Source organism: Pogona vitticeps, chromosome 2, assembly GCF_051106095.1.
Source record: "Pogona vitticeps strain Pit_001003342236 chromosome 2, PviZW2.1, whole genome shotgun sequence".
Classification (NCBI taxonomy): Eukaryota; Metazoa; Chordata; class Lepidosauria; order Squamata; family Agamidae; genus Pogona; species Pogona vitticeps.
The window spans coordinates 229,595,767-229,623,426 of NC_135784.1; the positions used below are offsets into that span (position 1 = coordinate 229,595,767).

Sequence of the window (27,660 nt, forward strand, 5' to 3'; positions counted from 1 at the left end):
ATATTCAGCTACTATATTTAATTCATCCAGTTTTGTGCAAAAATAGTTCCCCAGACTTGCTCCGTAAGAATGATCACGAGGAAATCTAATTCAGTAAAAATAATAATGATTGCAAATGTATGAATAATCCTTCACTTTTATTTAGATCAATTCTAGTGTTCAAAGTACTTACATGACTAATTTCCAGAACCTGAAGTGCCACCACCCCAAGTAATGTTGACAACAGTTGTCCATGGTAGACCAATGTTACTGTTCTCATAATGGAGAATAAGAAGTGGCCAAGACTGAGAGGTTGTGGCTTGCATCTCATACAGAGTTTGTGGCTAGAGAAACTTTTGAAATGAGAAAATTTCTGGTTTGCAGCTCATGGTGGCAGCCCACACACTGCAGCAGCTTGCAAGGACGCAAGTGTCTTTCACTTATTTTCTTCTTGGAAGTGCTCAGAAACAGAGCTAAAAAGAGTTTCTTTTTTGGACAACATCCACCATCCCACAGCATGTCTAGGTTCAAACCACCACTTGGTTATGAAACTCAGTAAGTCACTGGCTTGTGTCACATTCTTTAGGCCTTACTTCCCTCCCTCCAGGGTTCCTGTGAGGTGGAGGAGCTTTGTACACTGCCTTGCATTCATTGGAAGATAGGTGCAATCTAAAAGGAATAAATAAATACGTTTTCTGAATTATACTCATGAGCAGGATTGGTCCAAGATCTTCTGGTGCCTGAGTGAACGGATGTCATGTACAGAAGGCAATGAGAATGGCAATTAAATCTTACCTCATTGCTAGCAATGGGACATCATCATCCACCCACCAAAGGACAGTGAGCCAGCAAAGAGAGTTCATGTCTCCATGTACATGTATGCCAACATCTCATCAATGTCACACAGCAAGAGTTGCGTCCTCATTGCTGCTGGCTGAACCAGCTGCCAATAAGAACACCTTACTAGTAGAAATGTTAACTCCAGCTATAAACAACTCGTGTTTAATACATAAAACTGATGTATATACCTATGAAGACACAGATTTCTTAGAAATGAAGGCAACCTTCCAAACAGTTCTGTGAAAGATATGGAATGTACTTCAATAACCCCTTAAAACTGCTGAGCAGGGACACTTTTTCTGAAGCGTGGGTGTGGCAAAGCTGAACGCATGAAGAAGAACATGCTGCAGCACTGGTGAAAAGCAGAAGCACCATCAGCATTATTTCCTTCCAAAGTGCTGTTACTTCCCTTATGCAGTTCCAAAAGGGAGCTGAGTAGAAAGTGCATATCTGCAGGCAATACACAGAAGAAGAAAGTCCTGTGTTTGCTAATACTCTTCAGTCAGTAATAGGCATCATCTTTAATTCCTTGGCCTGATGATCCAAATTTCCTTCAAAGAGAGATAGCAAATGATTAATCAGCATGTGTTTAAAAACATCTGTCTCATTTGATGAAAAGAATACACAAGCCCTCAGGGATCTCAAGATCCAGGTTTCCAATGATTCAGAAGCTGACACACAGAAACCCCCCCCCCATCCCCTTTTTCCAAAATAAAGAACCGTCAGTAATTTCCAAAGTACATATGTTGTTCTGAAGCTTAAAATACAGGAAAAGTTGCTCTGAAAAGGTAATCAGGGCAGGGTACTGAAAACAAATTAAAACAACACTGTATCATAAAAACAATATAAAATCTTAATCTCAACAGCAGAACTGAGAGGCATGTTAACTGGTTCAGTCATCTAAAATGATACAAATATGAAGATAAAAGAGAGGTTTGATACAAGAACTATCCTGCTCCCCAGCAACAAAAGGTTCCCTCCAGGTGTACTTCTCAAGGTTGGTATTTTGATTACTGGATCACAAAGAAAACCCTTCTCTAATGTAGATTATGCATGTTTTATGTTTCAGTAGCATACATGAATCATTTAACTAATTCAACACGTCTTTAAAGACACCATTAAATGCTAATGCAATATTTCTAAATATTTAGTAGTTTCTTTTATCTGTAACTTGGAAAAGTTAGTTTTCTGGTTGCTATGTGCCATCAAGTTGCTTCCAACTCATGGTAACTCTAGTAAGGGTTTCAAGGAATGTGAAAAGGTCAGGCAGTGGTTTCTCTGGCCCAGCAGGGGCTTTAACCCAGGTCTCCTTAGCCGAGCACTACAACCATTTCACACCACATTGGTTCTCATATAAAGACAGGAACATAACAAATATAATCCTAAACAGTAGTTAGGCATCCTTCAGTCTCAAGAGACTATGGTAACGTGCTCTGAATAGAGGACTTGGAACAGCGTCTAATGTGGCTGAGAAGGCCAATTCGAGAGTGACAATCCCTTCCGCACTGAAGACAAATACAATTTGTCCTCTGTCCAGCTCCCTGATCTTGCTGGTTTTGGGACTGCCTCTTTGCCTCAGCCTGCTGGAAAATTGTCTCTTCAAAATGAGAGAGGCCATGATCCACTGCCTGCTTCCAGGCTGAATGCTGAGATGTCAAGGTTTCCCATCTGTTGAGGTCCATTCCTAAGGCCTTCAGATTCCACCTGCAGATATTCTTGTATCGCAGCTGTGGTCTCCCTCTGGAGTGTTTTCCCTGCACTAATTCTCTATACAGGAGATCTTTTGGAATCCGACCATCAGCCATTCTCACACCATGCCCAAGCCAAATAGACGTTACTGTTTCAGTAATGTATACATGCTAAAAATTCCAGCTCGTTCTAGGTCTACTCTATTTGGAATTTTGTCCTGCCAGGTGATACCAAAAATGCTTTGGGGACAATGCATATGGAACATGTTTGGCTTCCTCTCTTGCCATGCACAAAGGGTCAAGGATTCACTGCAGTACAGGAGTGTACTCAGGACACAGGCTCTATAGACCTGGATATTTGTATATTCTGTCAGCTTCTTATTAAGCCATACTCTCTTTATGAGTTTAGAGAACATGGTTGCTGCTTTGCCAATGCGTTTATCCAGCTCAACATCTAGGCAGAGAGTGTCAGAGATCATTGAGCCAAGGTACACAAAGTCATGAACAATCTCCAATTCTTATGTGGAGATGGTAATAGAGGGAGGTGGGTCCATGCCCTGGCCCATGACTTGTGTTTTCTTCAGGCTGATAGTTAGTCCAGAGTCTTGGCAGGCCTTGCTAAAATGATTCATAAGTTGTTGGAGGTCTTCAGTAGAATGGGCAACAACAGCCGCATCATCGGCAAAGAGGAAGTCCTGCATACATTTCAGCTGGACTTTGGTCTTCGCTCTCAATCTAGAGAGATTAAAGAGCTTTCCATCTGATCTAGTCCGGAGATAGACACCTTCCACTGCAGTTCCAAAGGCGTGCTTCAGCATGACAGCAAACAGGGTCGGTGCAAGGACACAGCCCTGTTTCACTCCGTTTCAGATGTTAAAGGGATCTGATGCTGAGCAATCAAAAAATACAGTGCCCCTCATTCCCCCATGAAAGGACCTGATGATGTTAAGGAGTCAAGGTGGACATCCAATCTTGGGAAGTATTTTAAAAAGGCCATCCCTGCTAACCAAATCAAAGACCCTTGTGAGATCTATGAAGGCCACAAAGAATGGCTATTGTTGTTCCCTACATTTCTCCTGCAACTGTCTGAGGGAGAATACCATGTCAGTGGTGGATCTATTAGCTCAAAATCCACACTGTGATTCTGGATAGACTCTGTCTGCAAGTACCTGGAGCCTCTTCAGCACAACACGGGCAAGCAGCTTCCCTACAACGCTGAGAAGAGAGATGCCACGGTAGTTATTGCAGTTGCCCCTGTCTCCTTTGTTCTTGTACAATGTGATGATGTTTGCATCCTTCATGTCCTGTGGTACTCCACCTTCCCTCCAGCAAAGAGAGACAATTTGATACAGCTCGGTGGTGATGATCTCTTTACAGCACTTCAGCAGGGACGTTGCCCTTTCCAGGTGCCTTGCTCGAGGCAAGGGAATCCAAGGCTGCTTTTATTTCTGTAGTTCACTGTCCAACTCTTCCAAGACAGGCAGCCATTCCATGCTATTTAATGCCTCTTCATTTACTACATTCTCTCTGGAATATAGCTCAGAGTAGTGCTGCACCCAGCATTCCATCTGCTGTGCTCGGTCCTGGATGATCATGGCTGTAGCAGACTTCAAGGGAGCAGATTTCTTCTGTATTGGACCTAAAGCCTGCTTGATACCATCATACATTCCCTTGATGTTACCTGTGTCCGCCACTATCTGTGTTTAGGTCCCAAATAAAACAGATAGGTCCCAAATAAAATCTTCAACAGAGCAAGCAATGATTCTGTGTCCAGGACAGTGTAGATTTCTTTTAAAATTATAGAGAGGCAACAGATTATTTAAACAGTAGGGACTCCTGAAAGACAGCAGGATAAGCATATGTACTAGAGCAGAAGTAGGCAACCAGGGCCCCTTCAAGAGCTTTCAGAACCCCAGACCACAGCCTGTCATGTCTGGACTGATGGGAAGTGTAGTCCAAGCACATTTAGAGGGCATTCTGTTGTGCTAGAGGTTTCCCAAGTCACTGTATTTTGTTTGGGCTTCAGTTATGCCTAGTACCCTTTTCACATGGACACACTGAGGAGAGAGAATGCTGTCAGAAGACTCAGAATAATCACGGAGAGATCAAGAAACCAGAAATAGCATGTAAGGGAAATGGCTGGAAGCAACAAGTCCGTGGTAGAAAGGGGAACAAGCAAAATTACGGCGCCAGTTCCTAGATTCTATAGGTCCAGTTCCATTCAGTGTAGGTACCAAGGGGGATGGGTTGCAGCTATAATCCTTCCTTATGCACTGCCAGGGCTTCTGCTATTTCCCAAAACACATTTTAAAATAATCTAATGAAAAAGTATAGCAAAATTGTGTTACTTACTCCTTGTCAATGTGCCTGGTTTTCTTCTTTTGCCTGGTAGGGAAAAAAAAGAACATCTTGATAACAGTCTTCCTGGAAATATATAGATATTTCACATTTGTACAGCAGAGTCTTTCGATACATTTATTTAGCAATATCACTTTTTATAACCTTCACTAAGAGGAAGAACAAAAAGAGAGGTTACTTACCTGTAACTCTGGTTCTTTGAGTGGTCATCTGTCAATTCACACAATAGGGTTTATTCTGTGCTTGCACAGAGGTTTCTGAAATATTCTAGAGCTTTAGCACACGTTCACCAGGACTGCCCCCCTAGTACAAGTGGTCCACCCATCTTGGCGATTGCCTCAGTTCCTAAGAACAGTCTGCCACTGTACAGAACCAGAGTTACAGGTAAGTAACCTCTCTTTCTTCTTTGTGGTCTCTGTGAATGCACACTATAGGGTGATTAGCAAGCTGACTTATCAGAGGAAGGACGTCAGGGAAGTACAGATGACAAAATGGCTCTGCCAAAGGTGTCATCCACTCAGGCCCTGACATCAAGGCAGTAGTGAGTAGCAAATGTAGTTGGAGTAAACCATATTTGCAGCTTTGCAAATATCTGGAATGCCAATACTTTTCAAAACCTTTCAAAAAAAGCCATGGAAGCAGCAACAGCTCTGGTGGAATAAGCTGTGAGAGAGGATGGTAACGGCTTGTGAGCGAGGTTGTAAGTGAGCCATATTGTCGTGATGATCCAGTAGGAAACAGTTTGTAATGAAATAGGGGATCCTTTATTGGGCCAATGGGGAGTGACAAGAATCTTTTAGATTTGTGAAAGGAGGAGGTTCTGGAGACATAGAACAGCAGAGTCCACAAACATCAAGGAAATGTAAAGAATGTTCTATGTCATTGGATGGCGAGGGAAAGAATGTAGGTAAAATGATGGGTTGTTTGACATGAAATTCAGAGACAACTTTAGGTAAGAAGGAGACATCTGGATAGAGAGTGACCTTCTGAGGATGAAACTGGAGAAAGGGTGGATTGACATGGAGTGCAGCAAGCTCGCTAGCTTGGCAGGCTGAAGTAATGGCAATGAGAAAGATGATCTTGAGGAAAAATAGTCTCTTAGAAGTTGCCACGAGTGGCTCAAAGGAAATGTAAGATCTATGAACCTTGGTAAGCTGGATGTGGTCAAAAACGAAATGACAAGAATAAACATTGACATCCTGGGCGTCAGTGAACTAAAACGGACAGGAATGGGAGAATTCAATTCAGATGATTATCATATCTACTATTGTGGGCAAGAATCCCGTAGAAGGAATGGAGTACTCTTCATAGTCAACAGAAGAGTGGGAAAAGCTGTAAGGGATATAATCTCAAAAATGATTGATTTCAATACGAATCCAAGGCAGACCTTTCATGTTCTCATTATAGGGGATTGGAATGCTAAAGTAGGGAGTAAAGAGATAAAAGGAACAAAAGGGAAGTTTGGCCTTGGAGTTCAAAACAAAGCAGGGCAAAGGTTAATAGAGTTTTGTCAAGAGAACAAGCTGGTCATCACAAACACTCTTTTCCAACAACACAAGAGGCGACTCTATACATGGAAATCACCAGATGGGCAATATCGAAATCAGATTATTTATTTATTTATTTATATATTTTATTTATTGGACTTATATACCGCCCCATAGCGCTACAAGCACTCTCCGGGCGGTTTACAATTTTAATTATACAGGCTACACATTGCCCCCCCAGCAAGCTGGGTACTCATTTTACCGACCTCGGAAGGATGGAAGGCTGAGTCAACCTTGAGCCGGCTACCTGGGATTTGAACCCCAGGTCGTCAGCACAGTTTTAGCTGCAGTACAGCGTTTTAACCACTGCGCCATGAGTTATATTATATTCTCTGCAGCCAAAGATGAAGAAGCTCTATACAAAAACAAGACCTGGAGCTGATTGTGGCTCTGATCATCAGCATCTCATAACAAAATTCAAGCTTAAACTGAAGAAAGTAGGAAAAACCACTGGGCTAGTCAGGTATAATCTAAACCAAATCCCTTATGAATACACAGTGGAAGTGAAGAACAGATTTAAGGAACTTGATTTGGTGGACAGAGTGCCTGAAGAACTATGGTTGGAGGCTCATAACCTTGTACAGAAGGTAGCAACAAAAACCATCAAAAAGAAAAGGAAATGCAAGAAAGCAAAGTGGCTGTCCAACGAGGCCTTACAAATAGCAGAGAAGAGAAAGGAAACAAAATGCAAGGCAGATAGGGAAAGTTACAGAAAATGGGATGCAGACTTCCAAAGAATAGCAAGGAGAGACAAGAGGGCCTTCTTAAATGAACAATGCAAAGAAATAGAGGAAAAGAATAGAAAGCGAAAAACCAGAGATCTGTTCAGGAAAACTGGAGATAGTAAAGGAACATTTTGTGCAAAGATGGACATGTTAAAGGACAAAAATGGTAGGGACCTAACAGAAGCAGAAGACATCAAGAAAAAGTGGCAAAAATACACAGGGGATATCAGAAAGATTTGGATATCCCAGACAATCCAGATAGTGTAGTTGCTGACCTTGAGCCAGACATCCTGGAGAGTGAAGTCAAGTGGGCCTTAGAAAGCTTGTCTAACAACAAGGCCAGTGGAGGTGATGGCATTCCAGTGGAACTATTTAAAATCTTAAAATATGACGCTATTAAGGTGCTACATTCAATATGCCAGCAAGTTTGGAAAACTCAGCAGTGGCCAGACAATTGGAAATGATCAGTCTACATCCTAATCCCAAAGAAGGGCAATGCCAAAGAATGTTCAACTACTGTACAATTGTACTCATTTCACATGCTAGCAAGGTCATGCTCAAAATCTTACAAGGTAGGCTTCAGCAGTATGTGGACCGAGAACCTGCAGAAGTACAAGCTGGATTTTGAAGGGGCAGAGGAACTAGAGACCAAATTGCTAACATGCGCTTGATTATGGAGAAAGCCAGAGAGTTCCAGAAAAACATCTACTTCAGCTTCATTGAATACGCAAAAGCCTTTGACTGTGTGGACCACAGCAAACTATGGCAAGTCCTTAAAGAAATGGGAGTCCCTGACCACTTTATCTATCTGCTGAGAAATCTATATGTGGGACAGGATGCAACAGTTAGAGCTGGATATGGAACAACTGATTGGTTCAAAATTGGGAAAGGAGTACGACAATGCTGTATATTGTCCCCCGGCTTATTTAACTTTTATGCAGAATACATCATGTGAAAGGCAGGACTGGAGGAATCCCATGCCGGAATTAAGATTGCCGGAAGAAATATCAACAACCTCCGATATGCAGATGATACCACTCTGATGGCAGAAAGTGAGGAGGACCTAAAGAACCTTGTAATGAGGGTGAAAGAGGAGAGTGCAAAAAATGGTCTGAAGCTCAACATAAAAAAAAACAACAAGATCATGGCCACTGGTCCCATCACCTCCTGACAAATAGAAGGGAAAGATATGGAGGCAGTGGCAGATTTTATTTTCTTGGGCTCCATGATCATTGCAGATGGTGACAGCAACCACCAAATTAAAAGACACCTGCTTCTTGGGAGGAAAGGGATGGCAAACCTAGACAGTATCTTAAAAAGCAGAGACATCACCTTGCCAACAAAAGTCCGAATAGTCAAAGCTATGGTTTTTCCTGTAGCGATGTATGGAAGTGAGAGCTGGACCATAAAGAAAGCTGACCGCCGAAGAACTGCTACTTTTGAATTGTGGTGCTGGAGGAGGCTCTTGAGAGTCCCCTGGACTGCAAGGAGAACAAACCTATCCATTCTGAAGGAAATCAACCCTGAGTACTCAGTGGAAGGACAGATCCTGAAGCTGAGGCTCCAATACTTTGACCATCTCATGAGAAGAGAAGACTCCCCTGAAAAGACCGTGATGTTAGGAAAGTGTGAAGGCAAGAGGAGAAGGGGACAAGAGAGGACGAGATGGATGGACAGTGTCATCGATGCTACCGACATGAATTTGACCCAACTCTGGGAGGTAGTGGAAGACAGGAGGGCCTGGCGTGCTCTGGTCCATGGGGCCATTAAGAGTTGGACATGACTAAACGACTAAACCACAACAAGGTTTATGACTGTAAACCAGTTGTCTTTTTGAAGGAGGAGAAGTATGTGTTCTAATGTGTTGGCTTTGGTATCAGAGGGTGAGGAGATAAGCTGTCATCAGAAGATATTTCGTAAAGGGGCTCACTCCTTGTATGGTACTGAGGAGGGGACAGCAATTTCAATGTTTCAGATTGGTCATAGTAGGCATACCAATTGTGTTTAGACTCGGTATAGAATGTGGGGTCATGTTGCCAGTGTCGTTTGAAGCGGTCTTGGTATCGCTTAGGTGGAAGGTCATAATAAGTTGAAAGCTCATATAGAGTAACTGGCTTAGGGTAGTGGTATCAAGCTCGAGTGTCATACAATGTCAGTAACCCTGGTATTGGGAGAGTTTGTGCATGCTCAGCATTAGATTGCAAGTCTCTGGTGTATAATGAGTCTTCCGAGGTTGCTTATGAGGAGGTGCTGGATCAGCTAGTGTAGATGCTGAATCTGACTCTAGAGCGGAGACAGAGCAACCCATAGACTTGGGGCTCGAGTATGCTTATTGCTGTGACTTCAGGCAAGTTATTTCTCTATTCAGGTGACTGACTAAAAACAGGGGACAGTAGTTGGTCCGATGGTGGGAAATTGCATTCATTGCCCCCCGAAGGAGAGTGAAGGCAGACTTTTTTTTATCTGGTATGCTGGGTGCAGGTTGAGAGGAAGGATGCTCGGATTAATTGGTAGGTTAGTCTTGTGATGACTTTTTCTTCTTTTTAGATGACATAGAGTGGTTGGATGCCGAGGCAGGTTTGGAAGTCAATACTGACTTCAGTGTTGATCCAGAAGGCTTGGGCTTGGAGGTCGACTTAGATTTGGATTTAGATGGTATCAGTCTTGATGCAAGAGAGGTAGATCGGGGTCCACAACCTTTTTAAGTCCATGGACTGGCTGGGGAAGGCGGGGCACCCCCTCGCGCATATGTGTGAAAGCGTGCACTCATGCGCATGTGCGAAGGAGTGGGAGGATGCTTGTGCAGGCAGGTGGGTGCTCATGCGCATGTGCAAATGGTGGTGCGGTGCTTGTGTGGGCACACTGGTGCATGTGCAAAAGGGTGGGGGAGTGGTCACACAGGTGCTAGTACGTGCGTGCAGGTGCAAAGGGGCTATGCAAGGGGGAGTACGTGCGGGTGTGCGTGGGAGTTTTGCCTCCACAGCCATGGACCGTCACTGGGCCACGGACCAGGGGTTGGGGATCTCTGAGGTAGATAGCATGTCAGTTGATAGGGTTGGGATTGAGGAATGTGTGGTATCCCTCTGAGGTGGTTGAGGTTGGAGGGAGCCTTCTCAGAGGAAGGATTGGAGATGGTTTTGCCTAAGTTTAAGTGCCTGCTTAGTGAGGTTTTTACAGGCGTGGCACAAAGAAGACTGATGGGATTCTCCAAGGCAGAAGATGCATGAGTTGTGTCCGTCAGAAAGGGGAATCTTATTGGGGCAAGAGTCACACCATTTGAAAGGCCCTGTTGGGGCCATAAAATGCAGGAAGGGACCCCCCCCCTTTGTGGTCTGGAAAGAAGAGGGAAGTCCATTGTGATTTTCTTACTCTTTTCTCCCTTTCTTTTCCTTTTCTTTTTTAAATTCACGAAGAGAAGAAAGAAGAACAGAGTGCTTCTTGTCGAGAAATGAAGCCTCAGTGGTGGCAAAAAGGAACTGAGGGAATCGCTAGAACGGACGGATACCACGTGTACTAGGGGGGCGGTCCTGGCGAACACATGCTAAAGCTCTAGAATATTCCACAAACCTTATTGCAAGTGCAGAATAAACCTTATAGTGTGCATTTACAGAGACCATGAAGAAGAACCAGCCTTAGCTGCCTTATAACAATGTTCCTCCATTAACAGTATTCTTAGAGCTGACTGTCTTCTGTAATTGCACTGCAAAATCAGGGAGATTTCCGATACTGCATTCTGCATGAAGTTCAGTTACATATTAAGGGAAAGCTAAGATGCAGTAGGAAAGCTATCATAATATCAGAAGCAACAATGTAGCTCTGGATCCTTAAAATGAATATCTACTTTTACGTACCTCCCATTCTGTTACTGCTAGAGAAATATGGAAAGCAAAGCAGTGAAACAACACCCATCAAGTAGTCTTAACACTTTTGTTTACTAGAAAAACTTCATAGTGGTTTAGTTTCACTTTGTACAAAATCAGTTTGAGTCAGTCATTGCTATTTAGTATGATCCATCTCCTAGAGCAGCATTTTCTCAAGATAAAGAGGTTGATATGAGAAAAAGAATATTATTTATTTATTTAATCCATAATTGAAAGTACAGGGGGGCGGGGGGGCACACGGATCAAGAGGAGGGGGTGTTATACCTCTCAGTTTTGGGGAAGATGACCTTCCCCACCTTGCACTGGGAATGAACTTCTATCAAGCTACTGAATTGATGTTTACATGTGAATGAAAACTTGTAAATGAAACTTTCTTTTCAGCTAGTATGTAAACTGAACCGCACCGATAAAGATGTTAATGTTAAACATCTTCCAGAAGAAAAAGCATTCAAGTTATCAAATGATAAATGGATTGCTAAATAAGGGAAATAGAACATACTGATCTCTTACCTTTTTGGATACATCTGTCTGTGAATCGTTTTCGCTTTACAGTTCTGAAGATGAGTATCATTAGAAAACATAAGGCTAACAGGCAAATTGGTAGGATAAATGAGATTAAATATTTTTCCTCAGTTTCTGGTTCATTTGTAGTAACTGTAAATGAGAACACCCATTTCAATTATTTATTTATTTAAGTACAAAATCGGGTCCACTGCCAAGTTGCACCAAAGAACTCAATGATTATGGGAATATCAGTTGTTTTTCCTACTGATCATGAGCCACTGCCATCAAGAGTAAAGGTTGTATGGGAGGGCAATTATGGTGCACCCAACACCTACTATGTAAGTGCTCAAGTCATCTTTGAAAGAATTCCCCATGACAGCTGGTTGCAGAGAATCAGCACAAGCCAAATTCTTTATAGACTTCCACTCCTTATGCCTGAACAATATCCTAGCACAGTAATTGTCCTTGCTGGAATGAAAGCTGTCAGGAACGATTTCCTGTGTACAATAAGGCATAACTCTAGATGTCTACCTAGAAACCAGAGCCAGTGGATGGATGCTTATCTGTTCCTTTTTCCTTCAACTAATCTCTGATTATTCAGATATTTACATTACCCACAACACTAGAGGGCAGTTATGACCCTTCAAATGTTTTTTGGCCTACAGCTCCCACCAGCATGGCAAACATTACAGGGTGATAGAGATTTGTAGACCAAAAGCACCGGGAGAACTACAGCTGCCAACCCTTAATCTCTAAGAACTGGTCAAAACAAAGGAAAGAGAGAAATAAATTAGATGGTAACCAAATATTGCTTTGTGGGGGGGCAGGTGCTGTATAATCCTTTTGGGTGATACAAAACTGGTAAGAAAAACATAATTTTAATTCAATATGTCCCTTTTGTTACATTCTCAAGCTTCTGCAGAGCTAATGAAAAATCAACGTTTTGCTTTCAGTCAGCCATGTAAAAGAACAAGGGACAAGGACCAATAGGAAAAGCAAATAAACAGAAGGTGGAGAATGTAGTAGTTTACACCTCTCCTCATGCTGATCTGCAGTCTCTGTTTTGCAAGTCATTTGGCCCGCAGAGACAATGGCCCCTACTTCCTTCCAGATTTTTGGACTTCTTCCATCATCTCCAGTCCCCCCAAATTTATTCTTCCTGATCCTGAAGATGAGTTCCAGAAAACTTAAAAGCTTGCCACATTTGTGCCATTTTAGCAGCTCAATCATAATATTACTCAACCTGGAATTTTCTTTTACTCATGTGTTTACCTTTTGTTTTTCACTTTGTATGTGTGTGTGTGACTCATTTTTAAGGTGACCATTTTGGGACTTCCCTTGCCAGTCATTGATATCAGATAGAAAGCAGGACTTTCAAACCCAGAGGCTGCTCAGTAGGTAAGGCAATACATGGAATCCGAGCCTTCTGAGTTTCACATAGGGGCTCTTGGGCCAAAATGTAGTCAACTATAACAAAGTGAAGCAAGGAAAATTCTGGCATCGTGCCTAGTGTCCTTCTTTGATAACTTTCTGCAAACCACAAATCACTTTATAGGTCTAATAGGTGTCTGCTGACCTCTTACCCTCTACATTCCTGGCAAGCAGAGACATAAGAATAGAAGAGTAACCAATGAATTCAAGAAACCAGTAAATGAGGGAACGAGCCCAGGAGGGCACATTTTAAGAGTTTTCCAAAATTTAACACCTAAACTAAAGAGTTTTCAGAAATTTAACACCTAAATTTCTGGCTTGAAAGTGTCACTGCTTTGTATGGCAACTCCCAGAAATCCACATGAACAAGAACTGTGTTGATTGAAGGATTCTGTGGGTTGCCACCTAAAAAAGTGACTTTCTAAGCTTTGGTGGACCCTTTAAATCCATTGCAACTGGTGCGCAATAGCAAAGAGGTACAGCAGCTATACCTTGGACTTACTGGAGCTAATAATCCATGCCATTTTTTTCCAGAGAGAAGAAAGTGGCATGGTGGTGCCATCATTGCTAGTGATGCATATGGTTTTTCCCCACTGAGCTGTTTACTCTACTCAAACAGGATTTTGGAGAATCTGTTTGGCTGGTGATTAAAAGAAATATCTATGCATCATAACCAAGAAGGATGAGGATGATTCACATAACTGAAACCACATTTCTCACTGTATAGCCCCAGGAGACTCTCCAGGAAGATTAGCGAAAAGAAATATAGCATTTATTTCAGATCTGTACAGTGAAGAATACTATCAGGAAGGGAAACATTATGGTTTCTATGTGGTTCCTGGATCACTCAGGCAGAATTTCCTGCCCTCACCTCAGTATCCTCCCACATGACTTTTTGTGCAACAACTTCTGCTCAGCTTCTGCTGAGAATTTGAGAGGCAAAAGAATAGAACTGAGCATCTGGAATTCCTCAACCATTCACGTGAGCAAGCCTTTCTTACTAGCAGGATACCATTGCTCTATGTCAAGGGTGATTTCAGACATAAGGACTGCCCTATGTTCCTGTTCTATGCAAAGCCTGAAGTGGAATAGCCACTCCATTTCCAAATCTCTGAAGCTCAAGTGAGATCAGACAATTCCTTCCTTCCCTTCTCCTCTCCCTGCCCCAGATTTTGGCTGGGGTGGGTATTATCTCAAGTCCAGAACAACTGGGGAAGCAATGGAGGCTACCTCTTAGTAACACTTTCTTTTTTTATATAGATTGATACATTTGCAAAAACAAAAACTGGAAAACAACAATTAATGTAATAAGCAATTTGTTGAATTGCCTGTCTGACCATCTGTAGTGCAATAGTGACAGTGAAATATTACCCCGTGCAAAGGCATACTTTAAAAATAACTTTCTGTGCTCTAAGACATTCATGAGTCTGTTTCTAATAAATAAACAAATAGACATTTCCATCTAAATAGCCCGACCACAACTGGTAAGACCATTAAATCCAGAGCCTTCGCTGACTTAGCTGCACCACTGAGAGCATTTTATACAAGCCACAGTTAGCTGGATTTTAAAAAAAGTTACTGGGTTACTGAGATGTTGCACAATAGCTTATCTGCATTGGGGAAACAGAAAATCTGTTCCATTGTGTTAAAAATGGGATATTTTATGCTGCGGGAGACAGGAACAGAATCTACAGTGGAAAAACATGGGGGAAAAGATATTTTGCCCATGATATCATGCAGGTACTACAGAGAAGGCAAGTGTACGAAGCTTGTGGTTCTCCATAGTAAATGCCCAGTGTGGAAGCAGCCTAGGACTCAGTTCCTATTCTGGGTCATGGAGAAAAGGGAAGCTAGAACTTGCTCAGGTCCTAATGGAGACCCTGTATGCGGCTGTCACAGGGCTAGGCATTGCCAAGTAGCCTGGGCAGTCTGAACAACAGAGGCCTTTGTCTCCAATCCACCTGAAGCTATCTTGCCTACCTGTGCTCCACTTGATAGAGGAACCCCCAATAAAGAACCACTAAGATGTAGCAGTGACACCATGACATAAACACTGTAGCTTCTCTTTCCTTCCCATGTGACACTTGCAGTAACACTTATCAGTGGAGTATGAACAGTGTTGTACTAATCTCTGCGATGAAATTAAAATATGGTTTCCTTGTTATCCAGTGCTATAGTCATGATAGATGTGTTATAAAAAGAAATAAGCACAGTTAAACACATAAACACAATACAGAAAGGATTGCAAATAATGTGTGGTGTCCAGAGACCTTTCTGAGGCAGAATTATTGTAGGGTAAAAGCTGCGTCGGGAAGTATCCTGAGTCACAGGAAGAGGCAAGACTCCACCACAGTAGTGGAGATAGAAAATGATTAGTTTCGCTCTTCTAAGAAAGAAAGCTCAGATCCCCAGGAATCCAGAATCTCTTTAAAAATATATATATTGCATGCTAAAGATATGAGTTTACAGTTGGGGTCCAATGGCAGCCACCGCCACTCCAAGAGAGGGAAGCAAAGGCTGGGCAAGTCTCCTTGTGGTGTCTGCCTCAGCAGGCAAGGTAACGTTGCCTCCTCACCTTGCCCACCCGTATTTTCCTCAGACCTCTGTTCCTTCATCTTATGTTTTAGTCCACTGCCTGCTATGCTCCTTTCCTTCTGCTCACCTGTGCTTTTGTGCTTCTAGCCCATTTCCTATGATATCTTCCCTCTTTATATTCCCAGTCCTCAATTTCCAGTCTGCATATGTAGCCCATTCTATCCTTAGGGCTCTTCAGAGGTCATAACCTAAACCAAATAGATCTTTCACTTTCCTCACCAAAGATGAATAGTTTGATAACATTCTTATGTTGGGATTTTAATTTATTGGGTTTTCAGGACATTAGTTTTAGTCATTATACTGTAAGTCAGTTACCCGTGAGAGGTGTCACCACTGCAAAATTCCATGTATGATAATGCAGATTCTACATATAGATATATGTATGAAATGAGAATATCCCCATGTATATTGATCCTATATAATCAAATCCCAAAAGATTAATTTGAAGTTACAGGTAAATGTTTACCTAATCCAGATACTGATGCATGGACTGATGTTTTTTCCTTCAGTTCCTTATTCCAGAACACACAGGTGTAATTTCCAGGAATATTTGATTTGACTCTCAGCGTGCTGGTTATGTTGAAAACTCCATCCGTTGTCAGTTTTTGTGTAGTGACTGCAAACATGCTGACATTCTGATTGTTCTCATCGTACCAAGAAACTTCAGCGAGTGGGTACCCTTCTGATTCACAGGTTAGGACCAAATTGTTGTCTTCTCTTTGTTCCTGGAGATCTATTTTCTTGTATGGTGCTGGATAGGAAAAAGTAGGGTACAATGAAAATTTTGTTTTTTTCCCACTATTTGGGCAGCATTGTTTCATTTTCTACCTCTTGGGCTGGTTTACCCCATAACTATATTAGCAAACGCACCATGTGCTGAATCTGGGCCATACTAGGCACAATCATAAACTAAGTATTTGCCTTTGACAAGTACATCTTTTACACATCAAAAGAATAGGACCCTTCTCTCCCAATACAACAGACTGAGGCAAAGAACAGGGTACTGTCCTATTCCAGTTTGTGGGGGAAGGAAGAGCCAGTGGGGCTTGTAGTTAAAGCACTAGCAGTGGCGGCTCATCCATTAACACTGAGCTGGGTGGTGCCTCACCTCAGGCTCACAATACATTGAGCCATTCCACTTTTCTTTGCCTCCTTACGGGAGGAAGAACAACAGACCTCTGGAAATATGTACATGTGAATGTTTGCCTCGTGTGTGTGTGTGTGTGTGTGTGTGTGTGAGAGAGAGAGAGAGAGAGAGAGAGAGAGAGAGAGACGAACCCACTGCCCACCAACCAAAAGGGGCATCCTCTACCAAGAACACCAAGAGGCAGGAAACTAGCTTGGCAAGTTATACAGGTATTTCCTCCAACAACTCCTCAAATCTGTTTCTGGAACCAATTCTGTTTATGACCAAGTGCTGGAACCAAGTGCTGCTTAAGACCTAGAAAAATGTAGGTAGCTTGGGTCCAGGCTATTTGAGGGAATATGTCTCTCCATGAGTCTCCAGTCTTTGGGATCTTTTTGTTTTTTTATTCATTCATTCATTCATTCATTCATTCGATTTATATTCCGCCCATCTGGTATATTCTACCACTCTGGGCGGCTGGCTCCAGTGGCATAGCAAGGGGGGGCTACAGGGGTGGTCACCCTGGGTGCAAAATTCTTAGGGGTGTATGGGCCGACTTGCCTGCCACACTCCCCTAGCCCACCCTTCCCCTTCCCCTTCCCCTTCCCCTTCCCCTTCCCCTTCCCCTTCCCCTTCCCCTTCCCCTTCCCAGCACTCTGGGTCTGAGCTGTCAGCCATCAGCACAAACCTCAAGCGGCTCCATGGCTGCTTCACGGCCCCAGACCAAAGGGTTCTCCTGCCCCCACCCTCATATTTGCACCACAGGGCCAGCAAGGTGCCTAGTGCCCCGTGATGCTTGCCTTGACCTGGGTTCTGGCAACCCACGCTATACCACTGGCTGTCCCCAAAAGGTTGTGAGGTTTTTTTTTCAGACTCCTGTCTTTTTTTAAAAGAAAAAACTTTGGAAGGCAGGGGCCACAGGAGCGAGTACCTAGGATCCTGGGATTGGTATGGCCCTCCAGACCTTAAAGGGACACCTCCTTGTCAAATGCAAATAAGTCTTCACAATCAGGTCTAATTCCCCCCCTCCCCACAATTTTTGGTCATGAGAACTGTTTTGCAGAGTGATTTCCTGTGTACTAAGATTGCAACATAGGGCCTGTTGGTATAAAATTCCTCCAGCACATGGTGACTTAAGAAAGAAACTCATGAGGTACAGTTTTTGTGAGGCCCTCTGTCAAAGATAAATGTAGATTTATAGGCATGTTTTAGGAAAATGAATACTATCCAGTCAAGATTAAACTACCCAGTCAAAAACCTTCAGCAAACACCATAATTCCACCAAAGTCTTTGCTGTGGTTTCTTTCTTTGTACCTTACAATGCATAGGCCAGTAAACTACTGCTTGTCCCAACTAAAAGTAAGCCCTTTGAATCAACTGCTATAGAATTGATCAACACTTGCATAGATCCTATTGAGTAAATGGGTCTCCTCTAGTTGGTCATGTTATATAGAAATTGGGAAATGCAGCTGCTGACCTCAAAGACAAAATGGGAATTGCCCATTGCTGCTACATGTGGGTTGAAGAGGGAAAGGGATTCAGCCAAGGCAAGAGAGAGATTTCTGAGTTGCAGAGAGTCTTTACATTTTTGTAAATGGAGAGCACACTTTTTTTCCCTTTGTCCCCCAGACACATAGTAGGTGAAGCCCTATCAATGTAGCAGAAATTTAACTCAGTGTACAAGGTCCATCTTGGGACTGAGTTTAACTGTGGACCTCATTGGCTGCACAACAACTGGGCTAATTCTTGGATCCCCATCTCAATAACTAGGCAAATGAAGTCAGTGGATGGGAAAATTTGGCCTTCTACACATTCATCTGGTGATCTGAAAGAGGCCCCTCCATGTGGAGCAAATAACAAAGTTCATGCACGTCCAATGTGTGTCCGAATTAGAACTCAAGTGCAGAATCCGAATGGAGTGGTGGATGGATGCCACCTCCTGATGGCCCTCTGAAGGGTGGAAACCTCAGTGTGCTAGGAGGAGAATCTTTACAGGCTAGATTAGGCACATGGCCTGAGAGCTCCCCTGTCCTGATGTACAAAGTGTGGCACCCTTTATTCCAAAGATGCAAGCCTTTGTCTGGGAGTTCTAATCAGCCAATCGATTAGAAACACATATTGTAGAAGGGATGGGTTTGTGAGCTTTGCCCCATCTGCTGTTGTCCTGTTGCCCCCTCCATTGCTCTCCCAGTTCCACAATGGCAATGGGTTGCAAACCACATGGAGAGTCCTCTGTGTCTAGAGCAAACTGCAGGAGTTTGTCCACAACTAGTGAAAGGCAACAGAGACGGCAGCCCAGGTAGCAATGTGAGAATAGCAGTCACATATCTGCAAATAAATAGGTAAAGGAAGTGACTCTCCCAGTCTCCTTCCTGCAGTTCTTTCCACAGGGTGACTGGCAAGACACTCAAAGAGGGCTTCTGCCTTTTTGTTCTCTAGAAGAAACAAAGGCTTCAAAACATGCACTGAAATCCCCACTGTCTAGGAAAGGGAGACAAGACGTGATCTTTGACTACTAACCTTGAACTTCCAAAGTAATGTACTTGTAGTCTGCATCTTTCTCATACTGAATAAGACAAATATACATCCCTGCGTCTGTGATCTTTACGTTGGTGATATGTAGCATAGAATGTCCCCTTTCTAATCCTTCAAGCAGCATCACCGCTCTCCCTTGATAATCTCTGTGCTGCCGGACGAGGTCTTCTTTGCCCCTGCTGAGCAGGTAGACTTCTTTTGCCTCTGGTGGACTTAATGTCTTTTTTTGCCATAAGACATTTAAAGCCATCAAATGGAATGGGTCTGCTATGGGAAAGCGACATCCCATGGTCACATTGTCCCCACGCTTTGCAGAATAATGTGGCTGAAGAACATCCACTGTGAGTGAAGCTGAAGACACAGAAACAAAGCACAAATAGCCATCAAATGAACTATGTATTGGCATTTGGATGGGAGGGAGAGTGAAGGAGTTCAACAAAGAGTGGAGTCACACACAAAGACAAATGCCTATATAGTCCTTTTATAACATTATCCCTCCAGGCATTCCTTTCTTTCAGTGTTTATATGATTGAGGCATTAGACATGCAAGCCAGGCCATGCTATCTTCTCAAACAACTAACTACAAAACAATACAAAACTAACTTGCCAAATGCAGATTGAGGCAAGCCTACCTTGAAACAACTAGTATTTTCTTCTTAAGGATGCACTGCTTCTAAATATGGAATCAATGTCTCATCTTGTGCAATCACATATGGGTCCTATGCAGTTTTCTAGTCAGAAGCCAGTGACTGAGCTGGGGCGGTGAATGGGCAGGGGAGTGAGGGGGAAGGCTAGCAAGCGAGTTTTTCTGCTCCTGTCAAAGGAGTTCACATATGTGGAATTTAGTCCAGTGAATTGATTCCACATCTGCCTCAAAATAAATGGATCTCTGGCACAGAAGCAGAGAAATTCATTCCCCTGGCACATTACTTCTCACATGCATGGACATAGTGTGTATGCGAACATTTATGTCTTTTTTAAAAAAAAGCAGAACCTGACAATAACAGCATTTTTAATTGTCAGTGAGACTGAGCCCACACTCTAATGTTATCAGTGTAAAACTTTAGCATGGAAAAAAAATGTAAAAAGATGGACAGTTCCTGAGGCTGGAAGACATGTGGTTTTCAGTTTTCAAGTTCCAGAATGCCCTCAGCTGCATACCGTGAGGGATTCTTTTGTAGGCCCCAAAGGCAACTTTTCTAAGGGGAGACAAATATAAGTATTGGCACCACAGGTGCCTGGGCCATTTGGACCCTCCCCCCACAACTGACTGGTCCACTTACCACTCGCGGCGCAGTGCACATAGCCATTGTCGTTCAAAATGCACTAATTGCAGAGGTAGCCTGGCCAGCACTTCTCTGCCTCCCTGCGCAGCCAACCTCTCCAGAGAGGGGGGCGGAATGACAAGTCTCCCCACGTAGCTGTGCAGGGAGGCAGAAAAGTGCTGGCTGGACTACGTCTGCTATTGGAGCGTCACAAACTACAGCGGCTGCATGCGCTGCTTGGCGAGTTGTAAGTGGAATGGCTGGTTCTGCGGGGAGGATCGAAATGGTCCAGGTGCCAATATTCATATTTGTCTCCTGTGGGAGATGAATACATATATCCCATATCTACTCTGTATTATTCTAGGTGTGGAAACCTAGATATAGGCTGTGTGTGGTCAATGGGCCTCATATGAGGGCTCTTAGCAGCCCAAAGCCCCTAGCACTGACAAAGTGGATCAAAATGTCCCCAAAGGGCAATGTTCTCATGATTTGAGGGCACTTCAACCTCCCCCGTGTCCCCATACTCTCCATTTTTAAGAATTGCCCACTAGAGAGCATAAGCGAGCATGTTCAGTTTTTCTTAAAGTTTCAAGTTGTAAGATAATGATGGTGATGATTCTGTAACGAATAACATCCACTGTAACAAGGAAATTGATGTGATGTCGTGGGGAGTAAGAAGCTCGGTGTTATGGCCCTGCTGGACATGTTTTCTGATGAAGATGAGCTTCTTATTCACCATGACAGTCTCATAGGAGCATGGGACAGGGAGTTCTTTGAGAGGTTCCTTCTGTAGAGCTTTATACACTATTAGACTACCTGTCCCATGCTCCCTTGAAACTCTCATGAACCCTTGCTTCTCCCAGGCACTAGCAGGAGCAGTTTTCTTTTTTCTTAAAAGGCCAATAAAGGCAGCTATGGAATGCAGGAACTTGTAAACTCTCCAAGCCTTCTAGATAGTTTTGCAATTATTGAGTGAATCCCAGTTAAACTAATATGCAACTCTGAAAAGTATATGAAAAATGATCCAAGTAAAAGCTCTCACCTGCTAGGAAAGTAAGCTGGACTTCTAGAAGCACAGCTGTCAGGAATCTGAACATATTTTCCTGGTATATCTAAAATACAATATTAATATAATTAATATTCACAAATATTTGAGCAGGCTAAGACATGCAAAGGCGCAGGGCAGTTGCCGGTAGCAGAAGGCATTGTCTAAACTTCCAAGAATGGATTTGCAAGTAAAAATGCATCCTTACTCCTGTTTCAAAATAACTTCTTGATTGAGTCCAGGAAGTATGACATGCTATACCTTCTACTGGCAAAGCATTCTTTCCACCCAGAATAATGGCAAGAGGGGTTGGACTACATATCCCATAATCCCTTACCATTGGCCATGTTGGCCGGGGCTGGTGAGAACTGTAACCTGAAAGAAATGAACATGTTTAGTCTTTGGAAAAGAAGCCTGCGGGGAAATATGATAGCACTTTTCAAATACTTGAAAGGTAGTCAAACAGAGGAGGATCGGGATCTATTCTCAATCATCCTAGAGTGCAGGATTCGTAACAATGGGCTCAAGCTACAGGAAGCCAGATTTAGGCTGACTATCAGGAAACATTTTAACTGTTAGAGCAGTATGACAATGGAACTACAGTGGTGCCTCGCTTGACGACATTAATCCGTTCCAGCGAAATCACTGTAGAGCGAAATCATCGTCAAGTGAAATAAAAAAGCCCATTGAAATGCATTGAAAATGGTTCAGTGTGTTCCAATGGGCGAAATACCTGGTCGTCCAGCGGAGATCCTCCATAAGGCGGCCATTTTCTGCTCCCTGTATAGCAAAAAATCCATCCTAAAAACAGCAGGAAGCCATTTTGCACAGCGCGCAGCCATTTTGGAAACCCAACGATCAGCTGTTTTGATCGTCATAAAGCGAAAAATCAGTTCCGAAGCAAGGGAACCAATCATAATAAAGCGTTTTTTTCCCCTTTAGAACATCGTTTTGCGATCGCAAAAAACTAATCATCAAGCAGACTAGTTGTTTAACGAGGTAGTCGTTAAGCGAGGTACCACTGTAATTACTTTGGGAGGTAGGGAGAGCTCCAAGGCTGAAGACATTCAAGAGAAAATTGGGCAACCATCTGTCAGATCTGCTTTTATTTCTGTTCCTGCACTGGACCAGAAGGTCTTATAGGCCCCTTCCCACTCAGTTATTCTATGATTCTATGACATTTGGAGGGCCAAAGGTCCTTGCTTTTGTACTTCAGGTATTATTAAAGTACGTGAAATATCATTTTTTCCTCTCTGTTTTCCATCTCTATAAAATTGGCTCCAAGATGGAATCTGTGTCATAAATGCATGTAGGTTTCCAAGAGCAGCTTTACCAGGAACAGTTCTGAACACAGATGGGTGTATTCATATATGGCCAAGGCCTTACCAAAAGCCTGTATGCCCCAATGCATGAAAAAGCAAAAAGTGCATAAACAGGGTCTCTGCATTTCCTCTGCTGTAAGCAAATAATTCAGCACTGTCATGTTGCTTTCTGTTCCAGCTGAGGGCATGCCTGATGCTGGGGGACACAAGAGACAAAGCACATGACAATCTGGGCGAAGAGCCAGATGGCTAAGCAATGTATTATATTATACATTACACCCTGAGTTATGCTTACTTGAAAAAAGAATATCTTTATACTTTTCCAATTGGTCTTTGGTTTTTTATTTTTTTGCGTAAAAGCCTGCCTGTACGTTATCATTTTGGACAGTCCAGCCCTGTGAACTGCTTTGTAGAGTAAATGACTAGTTGACTGCTGCAGGATGGAAGCCCCCATGCCACATTTTAAAAAAGGCAATAAAACACAGGACTATCCTGTGTTTTCAATGCATTTCCCTGCAGATATTTCACTTCTTTTCTTCTTACCCTAAAAAAAGACCCAATCTCAAGGTTTATTATTTGTATATTTATCTGAAGTATTTTAAACCTGCTTTTCAACTTCAAATTCTCCCCAAATAGCCTACAGACCAATTTAAAAAGCCAAGAGAGCCCCATCCCCTCAAACTTAGGAACTGAAGCATACAAGCAATACAAAAGGAAAAAAAGGTGGGGATGGCAAAGGATTACAAGCTAATGCTGGTAATGAATATTAGAAAATTCTTACAACAACAGCTGAGATGGAAACAGTTCAGAGGGAGGAGAAGCTGAAGCCCTCGTGTCCACACACAATGTTTTTACTCCATTGCCTTCCGGTTGTAGTAGACTCCACAATCTGCTGCATGAAACTTTATTCTTTCAGCAGCTGGACAGGGGAGCTACCTTGTTCCCCATCTTTTCCTCCATTGCAGTTTGATGGAACAGTTGTTATGGGGTGACACTTCAAGGTGGTAGGAATTCGATGGAGCTTTTTGGAAGAAGGAGACAAACATGTTCTCCTGTGCAGCATAATAACACATACATTTGGCCTGTATCCAAACATACGAGGCAGTTAAACCATTGTTGCCAAAGATCACCGCACTATGTTGTTGTTTAGTCATTTAGTCGTGTCCGACTCTTCGTGATCCCATGGACCAGAGCACGCCAGGCCCTCCTGTCTTCCACTGCCTCCCAGAGTGGGGTCAAATTCATGTTGGTAGCTTTGATGACACTGTCCAACCATCTCATCCTCTGTCGTCCCCTTCTCCTTTTGCCTTCACATTTTCCCAGCATCATGGTCTTTTCCAGGGAGTCTTCTCTTCTCATGAGATGGCCAAAGTACTGGAGCCTCAGCTTCAGGATCTGTCCTTCCAGTGAGCACTCAGGGTTGATTTCTTTCAAAATGAATAGGTTTCTTCTCCTTGCAGTCCAGGGGACTTTCAAGAGTCTCCTCTAGCACCACAATTCAAAAGCATCAATTCTTTGGCGATCAGCCTTCTTTATGGTCCAGCTCTCACTTCCATACATTGCTACTGGAAAAACCATAGCTTTGAGTATGCGGACCTTTGTCAGCAAGGTGATGTCTCTGCATTTTAAGATGCTATCTAGGTTTGTCATCACTTTCCTCCCAAGAAGCAGATGTCTTTTAATTTCATGGCTGCTGTCACCATCTGCAGTGATCATGGAACCCAAGAAAGTAAAATCTGTCTCTGCCCCTTCTATTTGACAGGAGGTGATGGGACGGAAGACAATCATTCCTACTGTTCTCATGCCTGGAGAAGTGGACTTCTCCACAAAAGCTCACATTAAAATATAGCAATTCAGTTTTTAAGGTGTCACAACATTTTTGTCCTCTTTATTTTTTAAATTTTTTAAATTTTGCCTGACATGCCAGCACAGACTAACATGGCTACCTCTTCTAAAATTCATATTGCTCTAGCTGTAGGTGGGGACTCATAGAACAGGAGTGTCTATCCCTTTAAAATAGCCCATCAGAATTAAAATTGCTGCACACCTGAAGGAAACAGTTTCCATGCCAGTGCGGCTGTAGATCGACACCGTAACTCTTAAGGAGGCTGCAGGCATCACCGTACAGGTGAAGGGCAGTACAGCTGCACACACCTACACCCAACATTCTTGATGCCTTTATGTGCGGGAGGGTCTTGTCCCACCAACAGGATTGCTAATTCTCCAAGTAAGATTCAGCTGCTGGTCTGCTCCGCTTCTGTAGGTGGGTCAGCCTCGCAGGTTGGCTTCTGAGAGAAACTCAGTAGCAAAGTGTCTTATTCTGACACACTGGGGAAGCCTATAAACAACATAAATACACAAGTCCTCATATTTGAAACCAGGGGTGGGTCTGCCAGATGTTTTGCATGGCCACTCTCATGGTCCCTTACCATTGGTTAGGCAATAGATTTTGGAGACTGAAGCTCAAAACATCTGGAGGGCCAATGTTGCTTCACCCCTGTTATTGAACCCAGAGGCCCTTGTCTTTCAGTTTGCCTACTATCAGCTGCACTCATTTACCAGTTCCCATTCATCTCCTGACAGAGAGAAAAATTTTATTGAGCAGGATAAAAAAACCACTGGTTGCAAAAAACAAGAGAAGTACTTGTGTAACTATAGCAGAATTATATTCACCTGTGAAGCTAAGTCAACTCTTCTCCATCCCTGGAGTCCTTTTTTCCAGATTCCCCCAGGCTTTGCTTGATAGATGTGCCTCCAGACAGAGAAGAACAAACTGAATGATGCTTCAACAGCAGCTCCTTGTTTAAAATCACTTTCTCTTAAGCAGCCTCCTTTGTGGGGAAATTATGATAATCAAGCTGGTAGTTTTACTTTCATTTTAAGTATGAACATTATTAACCTTTTGAACACTGATTAACTTTTATTTACTGTCTCAAGGACTCCAAATTGAGTTAGGTATCATTATTAAAAGAGACTCATTGCTTACTATTGGAAAAGATAAAAAAATTAGTTTTATTTATTTATTTTACTCAGAATCCTACAAGCCACAGGTTTGTGGTAGAAAACATAACTGCAGCTACATGGTCAAATGCTGTGGGATTTGCTCTATATATTAAACAGGGAAATTCAAAGTTTCTATACTGACCACATGACACAAAGGTTGATCAAATGGCCCAGCCCTTTTTGCTCCTAAAGCACCTCTTTCCCCCCTCTCTCCCACTGGAGGGGCTTTGCTTTTTCAAGCAAGAACAATTTGTGTAGGCTTTTTCTTATGTGGTTAGTTGTGACACATTCTTGTAAAGATGGAGTATGTGTCTGTAGGTGGTGTTTCAGTGATATAGGAAGCTGGGGTATGATGGTTAGACCTGGGAGAAAGCCCACCCCCCCATATTCTTTCCCCCAATCATCCTTCAATTTTTTTAAAAATAAAATTTCTTACACATATAAGCTTAGCACTAGAATGCCCTATCACTTTATCAATGCGGTCATTGTTATCTTTATTTCCCATATTTTCACCACTGTCAGTTCCCCATCAGATTGGCAGAGATGGGGCCAGACAAAGGAAGGAAAGAAAGGGCTGAGAGGTGACTCACATTAAATTCAATATGAATGATGAACTCCCAAATCAATCTGCAGCCCCTGTGTGAGCACTGATTGAGATTTCAAATGTAATACAGATTCCGAATCAAATCACAGCAAAGCTGAATTATAGCTTTCCAGTGTAGTTGCACCCTAAGTACTTAGACCATACATGCCTTTAGCTATGAAAATTACTAAAACAATTATAGTTGCACCATGACTGCCACTTGTAGCCTTAGAGTTGTAATGCAATTTAGGCAGATCTCCAGTGCAGGAATAAACTGGCAGACGTGTGGATTTGGGCTGAAGTCATGTGGATTTTAGCCTGAATACAAAAGTTTTGTGTCAGTATGTGTATCTGCATATACCACCACTACCTGTCAAAAAAAAAGAAAAGTAAGTCACAGGTGGTGGGAGGGAGGGTGATTAGGGGGCAATTGGGCAGGCAATGGAGTGGAGATTGGGCTTGTGATGGGGCATTCAGCTGGCGGGGTCGATCAGGTGATGGGAGACATTGGGCAGGCAATGAGGGGCAATTCGAGGGTGGGAGAGTGAATCGGGAGGGGGCAATCAGGCAAGTAATGAGGTCATGTGGCTGGTGGGGGGCTATCATGGGATGATCAGTGGGGGGTCCGGCTGGCAGGGGGTTTCAATTGGGCAGACAGTGTGTGTGTGTGTGTGAAGCAGTTAGCAGGGGTGATCAAGTGAACCATAGAAGAGCAATCTGGCTGGAGGCGCAATCAGGCAGGTGATCAAGAAGAGGAGTAAGTTATTCTGTTGGCAGGTGGGCAGTTGGGTGGCTGAGAAGGAGAGAAGCATGGTGCTTTAATTGTTTTTAAAATTCCTGCTATCTGGTACATATAGCACTGTATCAGGTAACAGGAATATTTTTAAAAAGAACAGCAGGGGGCATACATACATGTGGAAGCAATTCCAATTAATCAAGTCCATATATGTATCAAAATAAATGGACCTCTGTCAGAGAAGCAGGTGTCCTGTGTGTATGCTAAAATGTTTTCAGCCCAACCTGATACAAAATAGGATTTTTTTCAGTGGGATTGAGCCCTTAGTTGTGCCTTTCTAACTACAACATAAATTACTTGCAAATGGTTCTTACTTGCAAATAAAGATAACTATTTACTTCTAACCTCTGCCAAGTCCATGCAAAAAAAAGTATGTTCCTAATTGTATCTCTTTTCCTCTGCTTCCACCCAAAAAGGTAACAACAGATTATTTATTT

General features: G+C 42.9%; 1 protein-coding gene across 1 annotated transcript; it reads right to left on the reverse strand.

The window, feature by feature from the left end:
• Positions 1 to 118: 118 nt before the first annotated feature.
• On the reverse strand, positions 119 to 25,692 carry LOC110088213 (programmed cell death 1 ligand 2). Its single transcript, XM_072992145.2, has 7 exons — positions 25,515 to 25,692; positions 21,517 to 21,586; positions 19,195 to 19,560; positions 16,015 to 16,299; positions 11,529 to 11,672; positions 4,860 to 4,892; positions 119 to 1,370 (listed from the first exon to the last, which is right to left on the reverse strand). The coding sequence occupies exons 2-7, from the start codon at positions 21,569 to 21,571 to the stop codon at positions 1,318 to 1,320; spliced, it is 936 nt and encodes a 311-aa protein (XP_072848246.2). The 5' UTR covers positions 21,572 to 21,586; positions 25,515 to 25,692; the 3' UTR covers positions 119 to 1,317.
• Between the last annotated feature and the right edge of the window lie 1,968 nt (positions 25,693 to 27,660).

Bases quoted from the DNA above. Each gene is read 5' to 3' on its own strand.
- LOC110088213 (XM_072992145.2), bottom strand. From the start codon at position 21,571: ATGTTCAGATTCCTGACAGCTGTGCTTCTAGAAGTCCAGCTTACTTTC. The intron at 19,561-21,516 runs GTGAGAGCTTTT...CTGTGTCTTCAG, and splicing joins CCAGCTTACTTTCCTAGCAG to CTTCACTCACAGTGGATGTT. The intron at 11,673-16,014 runs GTAAACATTTAC...TCTCATTTACAG, and splicing joins TGCATCAGTATCTGGATTAG to TTACTACAAATGAACCAGAA.